General features: G+C 46.6%; 1 protein-coding gene across 1 annotated transcript in view; it reads right to left on the bottom strand.

Moving 5' to 3' along the window:
• Positions 1–22686, bottom strand: part of LOC143943376 (receptor-interacting serine/threonine-protein kinase 3-like) — a 71271-nt gene that overhangs the window by 2920 nt on the left and 45665 nt on the right. The window contains exons 5-8 of the mRNA XM_077465104.1: positions 16305–16463; positions 11611–11717; positions 9679–9733; positions 207–286 (exon numbers count right to left, since the gene is read on the bottom strand). Coding sequence (XP_077321230.1) covers positions 207–286; positions 9679–9733; positions 11611–11717; positions 16305–16463 — 401 coding nt within the window. The remainder of the gene's footprint in view (positions 1–206; positions 287–9678; positions 9734–11610; positions 11718–16304; positions 16464–22686) is intronic.

The raw sequence follows: 22686 nt of genomic DNA, 5'->3' as shown, positions 1-22686 counted from the left end.
GGACATTGTAAGTTCTCTCTTGCACGGTTGAACCCCTTCATGCTAAAGCTGAATAGATTTTTACACTGAGTATCACAGCTTCTACTTTACTTTTGGAAGTCTGATTCCAAAAGGTTTAAACTAGACCCCAACAGCCTTCCTATAACCTACTATAGACTCCAAAAAGATAAAGTGCCTGCAAGAATTCTCAATGAGTTTTAACTTACCATAGGGGGCTTTGGATCTTCTCCAGCTGCTTCCAGGTCTAACTGTTGGAACTTTGGACCCTTTCCTCCATTTTCTGGTGCTAAAATGTGAACGAATATACATGACATGCTAAATTGTGCAATAGGTTTCCAGGAAGATAAGTAAATATACTGTAATAACCAAATAATTAACTTTGTAAATCTAAAACCATTTTTTTTGTTTAGGATAGTGTTAGACCCTAAATGTTTATTCCTGTGTCCCAGCTGGAGACATGTATCCTTTTATTTGTCCTGGTAACCATTGTCACTGAATCAAAAAGTAAGAGGAAATTCAAAAATTTCACTAGTGATGGGCGAACTTCCGATGGGACGTTTCGTGAACGTGACCAAAAGTTCGCGAACCGCAAGATTCGAGGCGGACCCCATTGACTTTAATGGCAGACAAACCTTAAAAATCTCCAGGTCATATTTTCAGCCACAAAATACTTACTAGCTGTGCACACATAGTCCCACAACATGGACACTGGCATAACAAAAGTAATAAGTGAATCTGAGATCGACAACGACAAGCATTCTTTTTTTTATCTGTGAAATATTGAAAATTCAGGAGCGCATGAAGGCCATGGAGGAGAGGCAAGGTCAGGCCAGGCTATAAAGGGGGTGCAGGAGATGATCAGTGCCACAGTCAGGGCAGTCCTGTGCCAGTGTCCCAGTGTGCCAACCTGTGCTTGAGCCCCTCTCTCTGCCCGGCCCTTACCCCCACTTATGCAGGGCTCCACTGCGGTGGTCCGGATGTGCCAGTCCAGTGCTGATCCTCAGCCATGGTGCTGGCACTGCCTGCTGATTGGCTTCTCCGCTGCTATCTCCCTCACTGTCTGAAACCAGCACCAGGATAGAGACTGAGCACTGACACCAGCACCGAGATAGAGAGCACTGACACCAGCACCGAGATAGAGAGCACTGACACCAGCACCGAGATAGAGAGCACTGACACCAGAACCATGATAGAGAGCACTGACACCAGAACCTTGGTAGAGAGCACTGACACCAGCACTGTGATAGAGAGCACTGAGACCAGCAATGAGATAGAGAGCACTGTACCAGCACCGAGATAGAGAGCACTGACACCAGCACCGTGATAGAGAGCACTGACACCAGCACCGAGATAGAGAGCACTGAGACCAGCAATGAGAGAGAGAGCACTGAGACCACACCAGCACCGGGATAGAGAGCACTGACACCAGCAATGAGATAAAGAGCACTGACACTAGCACCAAGATAGAGAGCACTGACACTAGCACCAAGATAGAGAGCACTGACACCAGCACCGTGATGGAGAGCACTGACACCAGCACCGTGATGGAGAGCACTGACACCAGCACCGTGATGGAGAGCACTGACACCAGCACCGTGATGGAGAGCACTGACACCAGCACCGTGATGGAGAGCACTGACACCAGCACTGATACCAGCAACTCGCTGCGGGAGCCAAAAATATGACACTGCTCAACCTCTTCAAACAGGAATAGTACGGTGTGCTTTTTTTGTACAAGGAAGTGAGCCAAAGGTAGAAAAAAGGTCCGTGTGCTTAGATTAAATAAATCATTTATAGAGTTAAGCATATACATGGTCTACTGGTCACGCGTTGAATTCCTCCGAGATCCATGTCTCATTCATTTTTATAAATGTGAGGTAGTCAACACTGTCGTGAGCTAGGCGAGTGCGCTTATTGGTCACGATCCCCCCTGCTGCGCTGAACGTCCTTTCGGACAGGACACTGGACTGGAGGGGCAAGCCAACAGTTCCATTGTAAATCGGGCAAGCTCTGGCCAGAGGTCAAGCCTGCCCACCCAGTAGTCCAGGGGTTCATCACTTCTCAGAGCGTCCACGTCGGCCGTTAACCCGATGTAGTCGGACACCTGTCAGTCTAGGCGTTCCCTGATGCTGGATGCAGAAGAGACCTGTCGATGGGTCGGCTGAAAGAATGACCTCATATCAGAATTCACCAACACATCTTCAAACCGCCCTCTTCTTTCAGGCGCTGTTGGATTGGTACCTGCAACTCTTTCTCTGGGAGTGGGAATTCCTCCTCTGCCAGCGCACACAAAAGCAGAATGCAGCATTTCTCAAAGTAAGGCTTGTAAGTTCTCCATTCCGACAGCCCTCTGTGATGGTGCTAACATTTCCGCCATTTTGTGTTTGTACCGGGGGTCTAAGTAGGTTGCCACCCAGTACTGGTCCTTGACCTTTATGCTTTTTCTTCCTGCTCCTGCTCCTCCACGGCTTGATCAATGACACAACGCAATGCACGCTCCATAAAGAAGGCATAAGGTACGATGTCACTGACTGACCACTGGCGGGGAAAAAAAACAAGCTCCCTAGAACCTGTTCTTCCGCAGAGTTCGTACAGGTAGTCGTTAACTGCACGTTTCTGCTGGAGCAGCCTATCAAGCATTGAGAAGGTTGGGAGTTCCATCGCGTCGGGCAATCGCAAATAAGATGTCTGACCAGCAGATTGTGTCGCCGCTGAATGTCAGCAAGGCGAGCCATGGCCGTGTAAGATCTTCTGAAATGGGCCGAGATTTTCCTTGCCTGCCGCAAGATTTCCGGGACCCCAGGGTATTCGACAACAAATTGCTGCACGACCAAGTTTAAGACGTGTGCCATGCATGCCACGTGTGTAAATCTACCCTGTTTCAATGCGCTAAGCAGATTGGCACCGTCGTCACACACCACTTTACCAACTGTCAAATTGAGCGGTGTTAGCCACTGATCTGTCTGTGAACGCAAAGCTGAAAGGAGTGCAGGGCAAATGTGGCTCTTGGCTTCCAGGCACAACAGACGCAGCACAGCATGGCAACATCTCACCTGGCATGTCGAATAGGTTCCGGGGATCTTGGGCGGCGCAGCGGAAGAGACGCTAGCAGCGGAAAAAGAGTAGTCAGCCGAGGAGGAGAGGGAGGAGGATGGAGTAGGAGGAAGAGAAGAAGAGCCAGGCCTGTATGCAATCCGTGGTGGTAAAACCAAATCTACACGGGTGCCACGGGTTACATGCTTGACGGCCGTCAGAAGGTTCACCCAGTGGGCAGTAAAAGTTATATACCTTGCCTGCCAGTGTTTGCTAGACCACATGTCTGTGGTCATATGTATCTTGGCACCGACACTGTGTGCTAGAGATACATTCACTTGCCGCTGAACATGGCCATATAGCTCTGGCATGCCCTTCTGTGAGAAATACTTCCTTCCTGGTACCTTCCATTGTGGTGTTCCAATGGCCACAAATTTTCTAAAGGCCTCCGCGTCCACCAGTTTATATGGTAGTAGTTGGCGGGCCATCAGTTCTGACAAGCCAGCCTTCAACTATTGGGCAAGAGGGTCATCCGGCGTTATTGGCCCACGGAAGCCTGCCTTTTTCGAGAAAAACATGAGGATGGCATGATGGAAGGTGGAGTGGAGGACAATTGTGAGGAGAGAGGAGAAGTAGAAGATGAGGCTGGATGGTGAGAGCTTGGAGTGTGGCTTTGTGGGTTCTGTTGCTCCCACTGGGCTCGGTGATGGCAGCTCATGTGCCTTCTTAAGGCGGTCGTCCCTAGGTGAGTGTTGGGCTTACCGCGACTTATGCGTTGACTGCAAATATTGCAGATGGCAACACTATTGTCAGCAGCGGACATGTTAAAAAAAGCCCACACTGCGGAGCCATGTGCCAGCGTCCTGGGAACGCCAGATGTGACCGTACATGGTTGATGCCTCGCTCCTGATACATTAACAGTCTGGTTTGTCCCTCCTGTGCAATGTAAATTCCTCCTGCTTATCCTCCCTATCTGCTGGTCCATATCTCCCTCTGAACTCCCCTCTTCCTCTCTTGTGGGCACCCACGTGACATAACTAGACACGTCATCATCGATGTCACCTTCCCCACCGCTATAATTAGAGATCTCGGAGTAGGCAGCAACACCGGGGACCAACCTCCTCCTTGGGCTGATGTGGGTACTGTCGTCAGACTGCTGAGTGGCGGTTGTTGCTACCTCCTCTTCCTGATCCAATGCCAAGAGTGGCTGTGCATCAGCAATGTCTTGTGATGGATCGAAAGTAATTCCTGTGACTCAAGCGGAGGGTATATGGTGGTAGTGGTGGTGTTGGTGGTAGTATCTTTGGGGGTGCACATAGCAGAGAGTGAAGAAGAGGGTGCAGATCGAGAGGATGATGAGGGTGCAGAAGAGTAAGGCTGAGTGAGCCACTCAACCAAGTCTGGTGCGTCCTTTGACGTAATCGAACGCACCTTCTGCAATTTCCCACTTTGGCTAAAGCCTGTTGCTCCTACCCTACTCCTACCACCCCTGCGGAAGGGCCTGCCTCTTCCTCTGCCTGTCATTTTTTAAATGACCCTGTGACAAAAGTCTCTAGAGAAGTGCAGTATGTATGTGGAAGAAGGTATATAACACCCCGCTTCAATCTGTCATTTTGGGGGGCCACTGGTCTATCACACCAGTTATAATACTTTTTTTTTATTGCGTTTGTCACTCTTTGTAGTATCGCTGCAGAACCGCCCAGCAGTCACAATGCTGCACAGTGGAAATGCACTATACTATGCTTTCTATATTTGCAAGTATTTTATACGTGTATTACACCCCTATATACTGCACACCAAATAGTTCACATATACCAGTCCTTAAAAGGACTTTTGTGGACCTAATAGTAGCTAGCTAGTAGCTAGTGAATTGCAGACTGTCCCTGCTCCAAACACCAAACTGTCCCTCCCTACACTGAGAAACGACAGCTGCAGAATCGGTCAGCAGCACAGCAGTGCAGTGCACTATAATATGCTTTCTATATTTGAAAGAAAGTATATTATACGTGTACAACCCTATATACTGTACACCTATACCAGTCCTTAAAAGGACCTTTGTGGACCTAGTAGCTAGTGATTTTCAGACTGTCCCTGCTCCAAACACCAAACTGTCCCTCAGTACCTGCACTGATAAAAGACAGCTGCAGAATCGGTCAGCACTCAGCAGCACAGCAGTCAGCAGTGCACCATAATATACTTTCTATATTTGAACGAAAGTATATTATAAGTGTATTACAACCCTATATACTGTACACCTATACTAGTACTTAAAAGGACTTTTTTGGACCTAATAGTAATAGCTAGTGTCCCTGCTCCGCACAGTGTCCTTTCCCTACACTGACAAAAGACAGAATGTAAAATGGCCGCCAGATCAGGTCTATTTATAAGGTAGGGGGTATGTCCAATTGTCCATGTGCTGAAATGTCTCAATTGGCTGTCCTGTACCCCATGATGGATGTGTCATGGGTCAAAGTTCTTCACAATGTAAACGCATATGTCTGCCGCGCGAACAGAGCCAGAAGTCCACCGGTTTGGCGAATTGCGAACGACCAAAATTCGCCATGAACCGACCGCCAGGCGAACCCAACCCTAGATGGCACTACAGAAAGAGATGTGTTTAAATCTTCAAATGGGGACACCATTTCAGGTGAACAATGTCTAAGCCCTTGTACACACGGTCCGAGAATCCGTCGGAATGTGTCCTATCAGACCGTGTTGTCGGATAATCAGACTGTGTGTGGTATGCATCGGACTGATTCCGTCGGAATATCCGTCGGACCCAATTTTCCAACTTGTTGGAAATATTTTCCGACAAACTGGTCCGATCGGACATACTCTGATCATGTGTAGATAATTCCGATCGGACAAAGTGTCACGCATGCTCAGATCAAATTCCTACACCAAAGCTATTGGCTACTAGCATGAACGTAGTCCCGTCGTAACTAAATAAAGTTCATCACGTTCTGAATGATCGGATTTTCTGACAACTTGGTCCGACCATGTGTATGCAACAGTTTCGGACACAATCCGTCGGACAAAATCCGTCGGACAACATCCAACGGATTTGGTTGGCAGAATGTCCGACCGTGTGTACAGGGGCTAAGAGGGTAATTTCCATAATTTTGTAGTGATTTCCTGTCACTTCCTGTTTCACCTCCAGTGTAAGCATTTAAGTGAAATCTCCCCAATGGGACACAGACAGCAAAAACATTCAGACGTGGGTATTTAATACTTTTGTTTTTAAGCAAGATTAACCACTTGCCTACTGATGATCAGTACCCTGATTACATGTTTAGATGTCCCCCTGCATAGAGATCCGGCTGATCGGCCCTCCTTGCCATTCACTGTCAGTGTGAGGCGAGGAGCGGCAATTACCGGCATTTCCGTGTTTACATGTGGCCGGCTGTGATTGGACACAGCCAATCACATGGTTAAAGAGCCACAGATGCAGCTCTTTACAGAGATCGGGGTCACGCCATGTCCTAGCAACACGGCGCGATTGAGAACCGCACAGCCCTGCTGTCATTTGATGGTGGGCTGGCTAAATGCATTCGGATAAAATTTTTGCAGTGTAGATGTTTTTTTTTTTATGCTCTTGTGGGTTTAAGGAAAGGGTCTAATCTTCCCTCCAAACCGATTTAGAGCTTACAAAAAGCTATAGACCCCTTCCCTGTCTTCATGTGACACGAATGGGCCAATTCTGAGGGACCAGTGCCATCAGATGTGAGAAAGGGCAAGGGTCGGGTATTTCACTCCTGTCAGTTGAACAGTAAGTATATGATAATAAAAAGGGGTGTTGGAGCAAGTTAAATTATCTTTTTAGTTTTCCTTCCATGAGCAAAGAAAGAATTATATTAAAGTGGCAGTAAAGTCTCCTGCAATACTGTTCCAGTAGGGCAGCAGACATTGTCTGCCAGGCAGTGGATGGTGTCAGTAGTTTTTATTTTTACATTTTGTTAAATGTTACAATATTTTTTACAATTCTTTTAGAAGCCCTGTTGGGGGGGATTTTAGGCACAGTAGTGTCCTCTGCCCCCCCCCCCCCCCAACACACAGTAATGACCTGTGTCTCTATACAGCAGTGTCCTCTGCCCCCTTTCACATCAACACCCCCCCTTCCGACAGTTGTGTCTTATGCCCACCCCTCCATAGCAATGTCCACTTCCCCCTTCACATCACCCCCCCCCCCCCCACACACACACACACACATTACTGTCCTCTATCCATTTGCCCCCTCCATAGCATTGTCCTCTGCTCCTTTCACACCACCCCCTCTTCCCCCACAGTAGTGCCCCCCACCCCTCATAGCAATGCCCTCTGCCCTTTTCGCAACATACCCTCCTTCCCCACAATAGGGCAGTCTGCCTCCTGCAGCAATTTCCTTCCCCCCCTTTACATCACCCAACACACACACACACACACACACAGCAGCAGCGTTGATGTCACAAGAGCAGTGGATGTGGACGTTAGTGTCAGTAGATTAATTCTCTTACCTATAGAGGTGTACGCAGAGCAGAAGCGGGAGGCAGTACAGATCTGGACAGAGGGCGGGAGCCAAAGATTCCAGAGTCAACTTTCCTTATTAAAAATTTGGCGACTGATTGCTAGGACTGCCTAGCAGCTAAAGTTTACTTGGCCAGCTCCCGCTCTGGCCCTCTGTTCTGAGCTGTGCTGCCTCATTATTTCTTCTGTGCTGTGAGGAAGGATGAGCATGGCGGAGAAGGCTGCAAGGAAAGACTGGCTCCAAGGAGTGTTTACAATCTACAAGTCACCCACCCGCGTTTGATGGGTAGATTGCGATAGATGGGTTGCCAAACTCCGATCTAAAGCATTATGACAGTGTGCCGTCAGTTCATTCACAAAGCAGCCGTGCCTATGTCATCTGTACTCAGCAGCATTGCATTGACATCCTACAAGAGTAGTAGCCCATTGAGAACTTCCTTAAACACCTCATGTGATGACTGCGCATGTGCGAGATTATAGCCATAACACTGTAGAAAGTAAACATGTCCAGAACGTAAAAATTTGTTTTGTTTTGGATATATTAGTTAACTTACTAATTTAATTTTGTAGTGGAATTTGTTTAGTTTGGTTTCTGAATTGAATTCCCCACTGAGAGATGAATGTAAAGAAAAGAATGCCGCCTCCCACTCCATACCTGGCTCCTGCGGGTCTGATATGGACTTTAAGGGGAACCCCATGCCAAAATTAAACAAAATAAAACGGCATGGGGTCCACCCAAAATCCATAACAGACCCTTATCCGAACATGCAGCCCAGCAGGTCAGGAAAAGGTGGGGGGGGGGGGGGGGTGAGCGCATCCCCTCCTGAACCATACCAGGCCACATGTCCCCACCCCAAAGCACCTTATCACCATGTTGATGTTGGGGACAAGAGCCTCATCCCAACAACTGTGGATGGTGGTTGTGGGGGTCTGCGGGCAAGGGGTTTATCGGAATCTTGAAGCCCCCCTTAACAAGGGAACTCCCAGATCCTGCCCCCCCCCCTCCTTCCATGTGAATGAGTATAGTACCCCTACCCATTCACAAAAAAGTAAAAAGAAAAAAAAATACAGACAATTCCTTTATTAAAAAATAAAAATCCATTGTAAATCCCACCGCCCCCGGGACTTTAAAAATAAAAATTAAAAAAATAACCCAGATCGATGAAGGCCGACCGCCTACTGAGGGCTCTGCCATTTGACAGTTCCTTTATAGGGAAGGGACGGGGCCATCTATTGACGTCACCAGATGGCACCACCCCCCCTTGCGACATCACGGACTGGTGCATGCTAGGCCGGCGACATTGCAAGGGGGCAGTGCCACCAGTGACGTTTCCAGATGGCCCGTCCCTATAAAAAAGAGCTGTCAAACAGAGGAGCCTGCAGTAGGCAGACAGCCTTCATGGATGGCGGGACCATTTTTTTAATATTTTTTTGGGTGCACTGGGCGGCATGAATGACAATGGACTTGTCAAAAACTATTTTTTTTTAATTTTTTTTTATTTTTTTTACTTCTTGGACACTTTTTGGTGAATGCTATGTACTCCATACTCATTCACATAGTGGAGGGCCCAGGATCTGGGAGCTCCCTTGTTAAAGGGGGCTTACAGATTCCGATAAGCAGACACCGACACCCACCGGCCACCATGTCTAGTAGAAAGGGCGGAAAATTTACTCTGGGCTGGAGGATGATGCCAACAGCTAATATGGTGCAGGCTGCAACTGGGAGACATGGAAAAGAAAGTTGTCCTGATATTTTTCAGGACCAGTTTTCGGGGTATGTCCCAGAATTACTCTGCGGTACTGCTGGAACCTTGAAGGGTACATACCCCAAAAGCTTGTCCTGAAAAACTCTGTTATTGCAAATAAAAAAAGTATCATAGACAGTACTGAATTGTTTCTAAAGTAATTTGTAAAAGCAACAAAAAAAAGATGCTAAGGGGAGAAAAAAAACATTGTAGTGTGCTGTTAAAAGGTTTCAAATATTGATAATATGATAAATGAGGATTCTGGTGGCTGAGTTTAATTCTGCTTTAAATAAAATAGTTTTAATTTTTGGGTAAAGAATTACAAATCTACAGATTCACAAATGATAATTTGCACAGAAGCACAATGGTGTGTAGGTGTGTTAATCACTTTACTTACCTTCCAGAAATTCATCCTTATCTCTACTAATATCATCCAATTCAGGCTCAGCTTGCTATAAAAAAAAGTAACGTTAAATGGTTCACTGTTGTTAATAACATATGGCAATATGACATATTTAACCCCTTTGAACTGCCCGCCTGCCCTGTACTCATAGCTGGAACCTGCTGCTCAGCAGGGCTGAAAATCAACAAAGGGCTCTGTACAAAGGGAACAATCGCTCTGTTTCTCATGCTTGCAAAGCAGAGATAAGAAACAAAGAGATCTCAGTAAAAGCAGCAAACTGTACACATATTACACATTCTTAGGCACACATTTAACCCCTTGATAGCCCTAGATGTTAACCCCTTCACAGACAGTGTCATTAAACAGGGACAGTGTATAGTATTATCACTGATCACTGTCACAGTTTCCAACAGTCCCGGAATTTCCAAGACCCCGCCCTTTGTGATGTCACTACCCCATCATGCCCTGGGTGGTGATGCCACAAGGGAGCGTGGTGACATCACCGGATGGCCACGCCCCATGGCTATATAAGTAACGGCACATACCGGACCTAACACAACAGTGGGAGCTAGTGTTGGGAGAAAACATCAGAGGAAGGCAGCAGAAGAACCAGAAGAAGAAGACAGCGGAAAAAGACAGTGGAGGGAAAAGACATTACCGGAGGAGGAAAAAGAACCAGAGAGGGGAGAAGATTGGAACGTGAAGACACGTTGGACTTTGTCTAAAACCTGTGTACTGTTTTTATTTATTTTTCATACCTTTCTGGGTGAATGAGTAGGGGTACAATGACACCCACAGACCCCCACAATCATCGCCCAGGGTTGTGGGGAATAGTCCCTTGTCCCCATCAACATGGGGACAAGGTGTGTTGGGGTGGGGGGGGGGTGTAGAGCCACCCATGTTGAGGGCATGCAGACTGGTATGGTCCAGGAGGACGGCCACTTGCTCATCCCCCCCTTTCCTGACCTGCCGGGCTGCATGCTCAGAAAAGGGTCTGGTATGGATCTTGGGGGGGACCCCATGCCATTTTATGGGGTTTTTTTTCAATTTGACGTGGGGTTCCCCTTCAAGATCCTCAGCGCACAAGTCAGATCATCATGATCTGACTTGGATGTGACTCCTATTCAAATAAATGGGCTCTCATAGGAAACAATTGATTTTGACATTTAAAAAAAAGCCTGGCACGGCTTAACATTGTTTCCAGCATTAAACCGCGTTTAGCAGTGTCATACGTTTTTACAGCTGTAACGCTGGTCCTCAGAACGCGCTGGCCCTGGGGTTTTTTTTTGCAGCTCCTAAAAAGCCTGTGTGCGCATGAGGTCATAGAGTAACATGGAGAGGTGTTTTTGAGCTGCAGAAAAATAATAAATAAAAAGTATGATGCTGCTAAAAGCAGCTGTAAAAATGCCCTGTGTGCATGAGGCCTACATTTTAAACTTTGATTGAATGAATGTAGGGGAAAGATAGATGCAGATAATCAGGTACAACTTATGTAGGAGCATGTGTTTCATCTCTGTGCATCTCCTGGAAACCAGTCACATCACTGGGTATATGAGAAGATTTACAACCAATTAAGGGCAGTTATGCGTGTGCGGTGTGTTTTTTACAGAACATATGACTCAAAAAACGCATCAAAAATGCAGCATGGGTGCGTTTTTTGCCTTCTTTTTCAATGCATTTCAATTGGGAGGTGTGTTTTTTGGTGCAGTTTCTTTACCACGCCAAATCTGCACCAAAATGCAGCAAGCAGGATTTTACCAAACACAGTGGAACCACAACAGATCAATGTGAAGTGTTCCATAGGATTTCATGGCACACATTTTTCTTCTGCTTTTTTTAAAAGGCAGAAGAAAAACGGATCAGTGTGAAATCAGCCTTAAGGTATACAAACACATGGAGTGCAGCCATTGTGACAATATGGAGTACCTGATCTGAAGAACCTGTATTTAAGAGATGATCTTTAACATTTTGAACAGCACTTCTGACCTCCTTCTGATGAGCTTCATTCATCACTGATGTACATTCACTGCAGTCTTAAAAAAGGAACCATTATAAATCAATCTCCATGGCACTGCACAGAACATGCTAGAAGGTTTATAAAAATAAAATAATTTTATTCAGTAACTGCTTGCTGATCTTGTTTTGTAAATCTACAGCTACAGTGCGGGCCGGCTGTGCAAAATCTTGTGTGTGTATATTATATTTATATATATATATATATATATATATATATATATATATATATATATATATATATATATATATATATATATATATATATATATATATATATATATATATATAATATATATACATACATATACGTGATTCTGCTGTAACAGGTAGAGGGCACATGTGTATGTGACCGCCGGCACGCCTGTGCTGTGATTCGTCACAGCACATGCCAATCACCAGGTGCCGGCCAATGATTGACTGCAGATGCCCAGTGCTCAGCTCTGATCTTACCCGAACACAGCTGTGTGAGTTACAAGTCGTTATAAGTTATAAGCCATTACAATGAGCAAAAAAAAAAAAAAAAAACACAATTCCAGTATACATCCCTTTGTTTGTAGACACTATGGGGTTAATTTACTAAAGGAAAATCCACTTTGCACTACGTTGTAGTTCTGAGGGGGACATGCAAGGAGAAAAAAAAACAGCATTCTTGCTTTTATATGATTGGATGATAAAATCAGCAGAGCTTCCCCTCATTTCAGATGTTCCCCTCAGATCTAAAGTGACTATACTTCCAAGTGCACTCGCAGTGCACTTGTAGTGCAAAGTGGATTTGCGTTTAGTAAATCAACCCCTATATCTTTCATGCAAACCAATCAATATACACTTATTGGGATTTTTTTTTTTTTACCAAAGACATGTAGCAGAATACGTTTTGGCCAAAATGTATTAAGAGATCTATTTTTTTTTAACCACTTGCTTACTGTGCACTTAAACCCCCCTCCTGCCAAGACCAATTTTCAGCTTTCAGCACTGATGCACTTTGAATGACAATTATGTGGCCATACAACACTACCCAAATGAAATTTTTATAATTTTTTTCCCACAAATAGAGCTTTCTTTTGGTGGTATTTAATTACAGTTGGGAGTTTTATTTTTTGCTAAACAAACAAAAAAAGATGCAAAAAAAAAAATCATGTTTAATAGTTTTTTTATAAAATTTTGCAAACAGGTAATTTTTCTCCTTCATTGAAATGCACTGATGAGGCGGCACTGGTGGGCACTGATAAGCGGCACTGGTGGGCACTGATAGGCGGCATGGTGGGCACTGATAGGCACAGTTAAGGCGACACTAAAAGGCACAGATAAGGTGGCACCGATAGGCACAGATAAGACAGTACTGATGGGCACAGATAAGGTGGCACTGATGGGCAAAGATGGGCACTGATGGGTGGCATGGATGGGTGGCACTAAGGGGCACTGATGGGTACCACTGATAGATGGGACTGATGGCAGTGGCGTAACTAGAACCTTCAGGGCCCAAATGCAGGAAACCATGGCGGGCCCCCCCCAGACCCCCCCCCCCGACCTCCGGACAGGGCTCTTTTCTCCGAGCCCGATGGTGGAACACCAGGGCCCAGTCCCAAGTGGGTGGCTGCATATAAAGGAACCGATTTAAAAAACATCAATTACAGCCACTGTGCCCATCAAACGCCACCACTGTACCATCTAATGCCACCACTGTACCATCAAATGTCACTACTGTGCCCATCAAACTCTGTCGCTGTGCCCATCAAATGCCACCGCTGTGCCCATCAAATGCTGCCAGTGTACCCATCAAATGCTGCTACTGTGCCCATCAAATGCTGCCACTGTGAATCCCCCCTGCCCGCTCACTGTCTGCCCGCCACTTACCCTGTCTTGGTGGGGCAGCGGGTAACGGCCATGAGCGGGGTCCTCCATGCAGCTACTGCCATCCTCATCTCCCGTCCTCTCCTCCTGATGGTCATCCAATAGCTGCACCTATCGTTTCAGCCAATCTGGTGATGGGTAAAAGACCCGCACACCTGATTGGTGGAGAGGTGGTTCAGTGTTAGGAAAGTGAATATTAATTCACTTTTCTAACACACCTGGGTAGACTGTGAGCGTCAAGCATGGCGCTCGCAGTTCACCTATTTTGAAGCCTATTAGAGCCCATGGCTCTAATCAGGTGCTGCAAAAACACCCCCCGCTGCTGTAATTCAGGCACCCGGCACCCCAAAAGGGACCAGACACCTAAATATGGGGGTGGCAGCGGTGGCCATGGATAGATTCCTGCTATGCTATGCATGAATCTATCCATTGGTCATAGAGGGGGTGGAACCTGTGCACCCTTTTGGATGCACCGCCACTGATAAACACATGCACACACACATGCATACATACACATACATACATACAAGCATGCTCACACACACACATACAAGCATGCTCACACACACAAGCATGCTCACACACACACACACACGAGCATGCTCACACACACATACATGCATGCTCACACACATACAAGCATGCTCACACACACACACACAAGCATGCTCACACACACGCACACAAGCATGCTCACACACACGCACACAAGCATGCTCACACACACGCACACAAGCATGCTCACACACACACGCACATACAAGCATGCTCACACACACACGCACATACAAGCACGCACATACAAGCATGCTCACACACACGCACATACAAGCATGCTCACACACACGCACATACAAGCATGCTCACACACACGCACAAGCATGCTCACACACATACAAGCATGGTCACACACATACAAGCATGCTCACACACATACACATACAAGCATGCTCACACACATACACATACAAGCATGCTCACACACATACAAGCATGCTCACACACATACAAGCATGCTCACACACACACATGCTCACACACATGCACATACAAGCATGCTCACACACACACACACACACACACACACACACATACAAGCATGTTCACACACACATACAAGCATGTTCACACACACATACAAGCATGCTCACACACACACACACACACACACACAAACACAAATACAGTAGATAGTCTTATTTAAAAAAAAACAGCAGACATTTACCTTTTGCTCTTCCTGCCGGGTACTGCACTCTAGGGGGAGACAAAGAGCACACACTGTGCTTTCACTAAGCCTAATGTGAGGAGCTCCCGCACAGTGCCGATTTCAGTTCGGCTGATGATCGGGGAGCTCCTCTCAGCCTCCGCTCCTATTGAAGAGTACAGGGGGCCCTCGGGCCCCCTGCAGCAAGGGGCCCGGTCGCCATGGCGATCTTGGCGACCCCTATAATTCCGCCACTGACTGATGGGCACTGATAGGTGGCACTGCTGGGCACTGATGGGCACGGATATGTGGCACTGAGGTGCAGCAATGTTTTTGAGGCAGATTGTGGGCACTGATAGGTGGCACTGTGGGCACTGATGTATGGCACTGTGGGCACTGATGTATGGCACTGCTGGGTGGCCCTATGTGCACTGATGGGTGGCACTGCTGTGTGGCACTTTTTTAATCATCTGGGGGTTACAGGCAGGAGGCAGGTGGGCACTGATACGCTGGCCGTGATTGGGACAGATGTCCCGATCACGGCCGCCGGTGACCGGCTTTTTTTTTCTCTCCTCGCGCTGTCAGCGTGAGGAGGAAAAATAGCCGATTACCGGCTCCGTTGTATCACATGATCAGCTGTCATTGGCTGACAGCTGATCATATGGTAAGGGGTCGGGATCGACCCCTTGCTCGGATCTGTGATCAGGCAAGTCTCATAGACTCGCCGATCACAGAGCGTGCCGCACGCGCCCCTCAGGGGGCGCGCAGGCCGCTCGTGCATGGGACGACGTCAACAGACGTCGTCCCGGCAAAGCAGGTCCGCGCTGTAGCCGTCATTCGGCTATAGCGCGGATCTCAAGAGGTTAATGGATATGTTTTATAGCAGAAAGTAAAAAAAATTTTTTAGTTTTTTTTGGTTTATACTATAAAAAAAAAACAACACCAAAAGAAAAAACTCTATGTTGTGAAAAAAATGAATAAAAATTTTGTTTTGAGTACAGAGTTGCATGACACAATTGTCACTTAAAGTAGCACAGTGCCGCATAGCAAAAAATAGCCTGGTCATGAAGGTTTAAAACTTTCCGGAGCTCAACTCCAGCAAGACATTTTATTGCTGTCCGAGTTCATTTTGAAGATATTTCCTCTCTGTCCCTACCTGTATGTTGGTGGGATTTTCTGCCTCTGTCAGGGCTACTGTGTACTCTCTATTCACTCCTGGCATTATACTAAAGCCTCGTTCGGATTGTTGGCCAACAAAACCGTGTTTTTTTGAGAATTAACCAAAAAAAAAAATAAAGGTTAATTAAATCCACAAGGGCTTTTTTTTACCACTACTATTCCTTTATATTGGCTTTTAACATTTACACATGCAGCAATTTAGAATTTGGATGAAAGGTTTAGCACTGGTAAAAACTTTTTGAAAGATAAAAAGTGCATTTTATATACTATATAGCACAGACAAAAATGAGGAGGAAAGAGGGACAGAGGGACATTGCTCCAAATCAGGGACAGTCCCTCGAAATCAGGGACAGTTGGGAGCTATGCTTACCATGGAAGCTGGGTCTGTTCTCTGCATTTTCATCCCAGCATCTGATCATTAACTCTTTGGCTTCAGCTACCATTCTAACATCACTGTACTGGTCTAGGACGCTCACATCAGGCCTCTGACCATCAGTTACACAGCGCAGAATTACTGCTTGATGAATACCTAAGAAACAGAAGAGATGTAGGATATTGACATCCCTTTGTGTTTTTATAAGGGCACCAAACGCTTCTAATCAGTAAAATTCGCATTAGACTGTAGCTCTCCCATATAATTGCAACTCTAATAATATGCATGTGATTGCATGCCAAGTTTGATAGGTTGTACTCAGCTGATCTTCTCTCCTTACAAACCTGGCATGCCGTCATCATGTCATATAATATCATATCTATAATAAATGGCTGCATTTACTGATCTTGGATTTGTGTTTGGTCATCCTAAATGTTGCATGCAACCCTGAGACTGAGCCAGCCAAGTAAATACACTCCCAACAGTGTCCCAACAAGGGAGCTTTGCAGACACAGATAGTAATATCGGAACTGGATACATTTCTACCTCTAGAACCCAGGTTACACAAGACATACCTTGATTCTAAACCCAATAACAAAATAGTAATGTACTACAGCTCGCCAGTCCTCAGATGTAGTGGCTGTATTCTTTTTTTCTTTTCCTTATTAATAACAATCTCCCTGTCCTAGTTTGACAACACTCACACATGTATTGTAGGTGTAGGGGAGCAGTGTTGTCACCATATGACCAACAGTGCTTTATGATTACAGAACTTCTCCTCCTCCCCTCATCTGTAAACATAGGGAAGTGTTCTGTAGTTGACAGAGGTAACCAGTGTGTGGGTAGGTGCAGCGTGTTGTGGCAGCAGTACTGACAACTTGAAACTTGTATTGAAGGGAATGCCAAAGTAAAAACAACCCCAGCAGCATAGGTGTGCGCAGGGGGTGTGCCACGTGTGCCTGGGCACACCCCGATCACTACTTGCAGTGCAGATTCCCCCTACTGCCCATGCTTCCCCGTGTTTCCCCATCTACCCCGCAGTGTTGATGGCTTTCCTCTTCTCCTCTCAGCTGCTGCAGGGGATGTTGTGTTTGTTTATATGCAACTCTATGATGCATCTCTGTTCCTCCTTCCTCTCTTGTGTTTCCAGTTCCTGCTGGGTATTAGTCAATGAACATGGCTTCTGTGCAGTAATGGCTTGTGTTGTGTTCACCTATATCACATGAAACATGGTGTCAGAAGTATCTAAATCTGTACGGTTTCTACACATTTGATGCTGGGAGCCTGCTAGCCTTGATGTGAGAGTTCTTAGAACTGATTGTGCCTCTTCTAACAATTGCAGTCTTGTTCTGGAAGCCAAGTGTTTATAGCAATGAAAACAGCATCATGGCCGCTAATAGCATTCCACTGCCTGAGGCTGTGGGTAACTGGCGATATTATCAGTAACTGGGACAATTTCAGGGCTGAGTTTGAGGACTCTTCCCTAGCCACAGGGTTAAATTAGAAGCCTGCAGTGGTGAAAGCAGCCACACTTAGAAGGGTGATGGGCAGTGAATGCCTCCATGTTTACAAGGATAATCTGAACCTCACAGAGGAGCAGAAGAGCAACACTGAAGCCATTATGGATGCATTAGTAGCTTTCTTCATCCCTTTTAAAAATGTCATATGAAAAATATATATTTGGCTGCTGCAAATGTCACAGATCAGCTGTGGTGCTGATCTGTGTCTTATCTTTTACTGCTGTAGGTCAGCTGGTTCCTGTGTTCAGCTCTTGCTTGTCAGGGCTGTCTTAGCCCTTCCTTCTCTGGGCTGGCTGCTCAGATGTCGGCTAATTGCCAGCTTTCATCTCTCTCCACAGTTACCAGCTGTTCCTGATCATGCTCGTCTGACCTGCCTACTTAAGGCCCCTTTCACACATGCGGATGATATGTCCGTATTTCATCCATCCGTTTGCGGATGAAATACGGGCATACATTCATCCCTATGGGATAGCGGGTGTCTGCGGATGAACATTTCCTCCGCCTCCGCAACAGTCCGATTCTGCAGACGGAGGAAAATCCTATTTTTCTATCCGTCTGCAGAGCGGATCGGATGAACACGGACACACGGTCCGTGCTCATCCGATCCTCATAGAGGAGAGCGGAGAGCTGACAGGGCGGTCCCCGCACAGTGTGCGGAGCCCGCCCTGTCCGCAGCCGGCTCAGCGGGGACAACGGAGCCATCCCCGCTGAGCGAGCGGATCATCACGGGGCGGATCATTACTGATCCGCCCCGTGTGAAAGAGGCCTTAAGCTGTCCAGCTTACTTCATATCTGCCTTCGCCTTGGACACATCACAAGAAACCATCTCCTGCATTTCTGTTTAAAGACTGTCTTTCTGACATCCCTTCTGGCTCCTTATCCTGCTTGCTGTTGCACTACTTGGATCCCTGACTTCTGGCCTGGCTGATTACCCAATCTGGTTATTGAACTCTGGACTGGCTGACTACTTGATCCGGTTACTGGACTCTGGCTATGCTTTGACTACGCTTTCTCCATTTACCTTTTTATTTTTATTTAATAAACAAGTGTGATTTAATTGTACTTCTGTCTCTGTCTGATTCATGGTTTATGACATTGCTGCACTCAGCAGTTATGGGTGTTGCCAGTTTTACCGGTTACCTTTTACATACTTCCTTTCTGCTACTTCCTGTCCAGCCTCCCATGTGCTTCTCTATTTAAATTCCTCTCAGACCAGTTTCTGGTTGCTTGAGCAACACTTGTTCCTGATCGCCCTTCGTGTAACCTGCTTACCTGACCTCTCGTGAATCTCTTGTGTGCCAACTCGGCTAGTTCTCCTGATTATGTTGTCTGCTGCCCGCCCTGACCTTGGCTCGCTATCCGTCTCTCCTTTGCTTTATCCATCCATCCGTGTCTGACTGTGACTTCTGGTACTCTCCTTGCGAGAGGGGTGAACCCGGGGATTGTGACCTGGGATCAACACGCAGGTAAGCCCAAACCCTCGTGAGGGGGTCCCTGACAAAACACCGGTTGGCCCTTAGATTCCATGCCCTGGGGGATCCTGTGTCACCTGCTCACCTGTGGGATCACATCAGTAGCACCATGACAGTTTGCTCAAGCCATGAGCTCTTCAGAGAGTCGGGCCACTGACCGAGGATCAAATGCAACATCTAGTTCAGAGGCATAACTCCCAACAAGCAAATCAAGAGCAAATAATGCTGTTTCTACAGGATCTTGCCTCCCGTCTGGATTGTCTGCAAGTCGCTGCAACTTCATCTCCTTCGGCTTCTGCTTCTGCATCACCTGCTCCCGTGTTACCTGCTACACCTGGCAATCCCTGCTTGCATATGCCGCCACCATCTTGTTTTTCTGACAACCCTAAGGCTTGTCGTGGCTTCATTAATCAGTGTTCCATCCACTTTGAACTTTCCAGCCACCATTTTCCAACCAATCTCACCAAAGTGGCATATATCATCTCTCTCCTTTCTGGTGATGCTCTAGCTTGGGCCTCCCCACTTTGGAAATCACACAATTGTATCACCTCCGACCTCCAGGTCTTTTTGGATGCATTCTGGAAAACTTTTGATGAGCCAGGCAGAGTATCTTCTGCTACTGGGGCCCTCCTTTGTCTTTGTCAGCTAGGAATGACAGTCGATCCATAAACAGTTCAATTCCGTATGCTGGCCGCTGAACTCAAATGGAACAATGGGGCTTTTACCACTACCTTCTGGCAAGGCCTATCTGAGCGTGTAAAGGATGAACTCGCTGGATGCACCATTCCTACCACGTTGGATGATTTAATCGCATTGAGCATTCAAATAGACATTCGCTTCCAGGAGCAGATCCTGGAGAGATCCAGTCATCCCCCTGCTGGCCGTCCAGCACAAGTATTCCAAATACTTGTGGAATCCTCTCCGTCTCCAACCTCTCAAACTTTGGAAGAGCCTATGCAGCTTGGGAGAACTCACCTTACTCCAGAGGAACGTGCCCGGCGCATGGGTTTGGGCCTGTGCCTTTATTGTGGCAATAAAGGACATCTTTTGAACTCCTGACCAGTTAGTCCGGGAAACTCCAGGGTCTAGGTCACTTGAAGGGAGAGGATCTAGACCAGTGATGACAAACCATGGCACTCCAGATGTTTTTGAACTACATTTCCCATGATGCTCTTTCACTCTGCAGTGTAGTTGAGCATCATGGGATATGTAGTTCCAAAACATCTGGAGTGCCAAGGTTTGCCATCACTGATCTGGACCAATCCTTTAATTCTGTCAGCTTCTCTAGTTTCACCCTTCCTGTGGCTATCCACTGGGCTCAAAATGCCTATCAACTCTCTGCATACGTGTATTCTGGAGCTGCCGGGAATTTTATGGAACAATCTATGGCTTCTGAGTTGGGCATTTCCTTTGTTGCCCTGGCTACACCCCTCTCCGTGACCGCAGTAGACGGCTCCTTCTTGCCTATGAGCCCCATCTGCTTTAAAACCCCCCCTATTGCTTTTTTTCGAATTGGGGTTTTGCATGGTGAGGAAATCTCTTTCCTAATCAAGCATAAATCCTCCAGTCCCATCATTCTGGGTCTTCCGTGGTTGGAGAAACACTCCCCGCATCTTGATTGGAACTCTGGACAAGTATTGGCTTGGGGCCCTCAGTGTCAGCAACAATGTATTTCTAAGGTACTACCACCTCCTTCCATTCCTCTGGCTGAAACCTCCACTGCTCCCATGTTACCTTCCCAATATCAGTCCTTCTGACATGTTTTCTGCAAAAAGTCAGCTGATCGCCTTCCTCCTCACAGAGACTATGACTGCTCCATTGATCTGTTACCTGGGACCTCTCCTCCCGAAGGCCGAGTCTACCCTCTATCTATCCCAGAGACACAAGCCATGTCTGAATACATTCAGGAAAATCTGCGAAAGGATTTCATCAGGACATCCAACTCACCTGCCGGAGCCGGGTTTTTCTTTGCATGGAAAAATGATGGTTCAGTTTGTCCATGTATCAACTACAAGGGCCTTAACGCCATCACCGTAAAGAACCTATACCCTCTTCCTTTAATTTCAGAACTCTTTGACAGACTGTGGGTTTCTCATGTTTTTACCAAATTGGATCTTAAAGGGGCCTACAATTTAATAAGAATACGCGAAGGAGATGAGCTGAAGACCACCTTTAACACCAGGGACGGACATTATGACTATCTTGTGATGCCCTTTGGCTTATGCAATGCCCCAGCTGTCTTTCAAAGCTTGGTTAATGAGATCTTCCGCAACTTTCTGTATGGCTGTGTTATTGTATATCTGGATGATATTCTTATTTTCTCACCAGACTTACTCACCCATCGTCTCCATGTGAAAGCGGTGCTACAGCGACTACGGGACAATTGTCTATATGCTAAATTGGAGAAGTACCTATTTGAACAAACACAAGTTCCATTCCTGGGCTACATAATCTCATATAAGGGTCTCCTCATGGACCCAGCCAAAGTTCGAGCCATCTTTGAGTGGCCCCAGCCCCCTGGCCTTAAAGCCATCTGACGCATTTTGAGCTTCACCAATTACCATCGCCAATTCATTCGTAACTACTCCACCTTGGTAGCTCCTACTACATCTTTCACCCGCAAGGGTGTCAATTCCCGGCTCTGGTCCCCTGAAGCCATTGATGCTTTCCACTAAACTCAAGGCAGCCTTCCTCTCTGCCCCAATTCTCCTACATCCGGGCATTGCGAAACCCTTTTCTATGGAAGTTGATGCCTTTTCAGTAGGAGTCGGTGCTGTCCTACTCCAAGCTCAGAAGGGCAAGTCTCAGCCCTGCGGTTTCTTTTCCAAGAAGTTTTCGGATACGGAGAAGAACTATACCAGTGGGGATCATGAGCTATTGGCTATTAAACTAGCTCTTCAAGAATGGTGACATCTTCTAGAGAGTGCTTCCCAATGTATTACCATCTATACTCATCATAAAAATCTGCAGTATTTACAATTCGCGAAACGCTTGAACCCACGCCAAGCTTGCTGGGCTCTCTTCTTCGCCCGCTTCAACTTCAACATTACTTTTCATCCTGGTGCCAAAAACCTTTATACTGATGCCTTGTCCAAGTCATTTGATGTCAACGATTCTGAGAATCACCTTGATCCTGGTCCCATCATCCCTCCGCATCATATTCTAGCCACTACTCAGCTCCGATCTACGCAGCCTCCTCCAGGTAAAACTTTTGTAGTTTCCGCACTTCATCCCAAACTCCTTGTGTGGGCACATTAATCCAAGTTCTCTGGACATCCTGGCATACCTCGTACTTGTAACCTTCTTCAGCGTCATTACTGGTGGCCTTCTCTTTGTAAGGATGTCAAAGAGTACGTTCAAGCTTGTATGATTTGTGTACTATCCAAG

This window comes from Lithobates pipiens, unplaced genomic scaffold (genome assembly GCF_037356315.1).
Source record: "Lithobates pipiens isolate NorthernLeopardFrog02 unplaced genomic scaffold, aLitPip1_a1.2 Scaffold_30, whole genome shotgun sequence".
Classification (NCBI taxonomy): Eukaryota; Metazoa; Chordata; class Amphibia; order Anura; family Ranidae; genus Lithobates; species Lithobates pipiens.
Note: the sequence above shows the minus strand (reverse complement) of the source record. Positions and strands in the feature narration are given on the sequence as shown.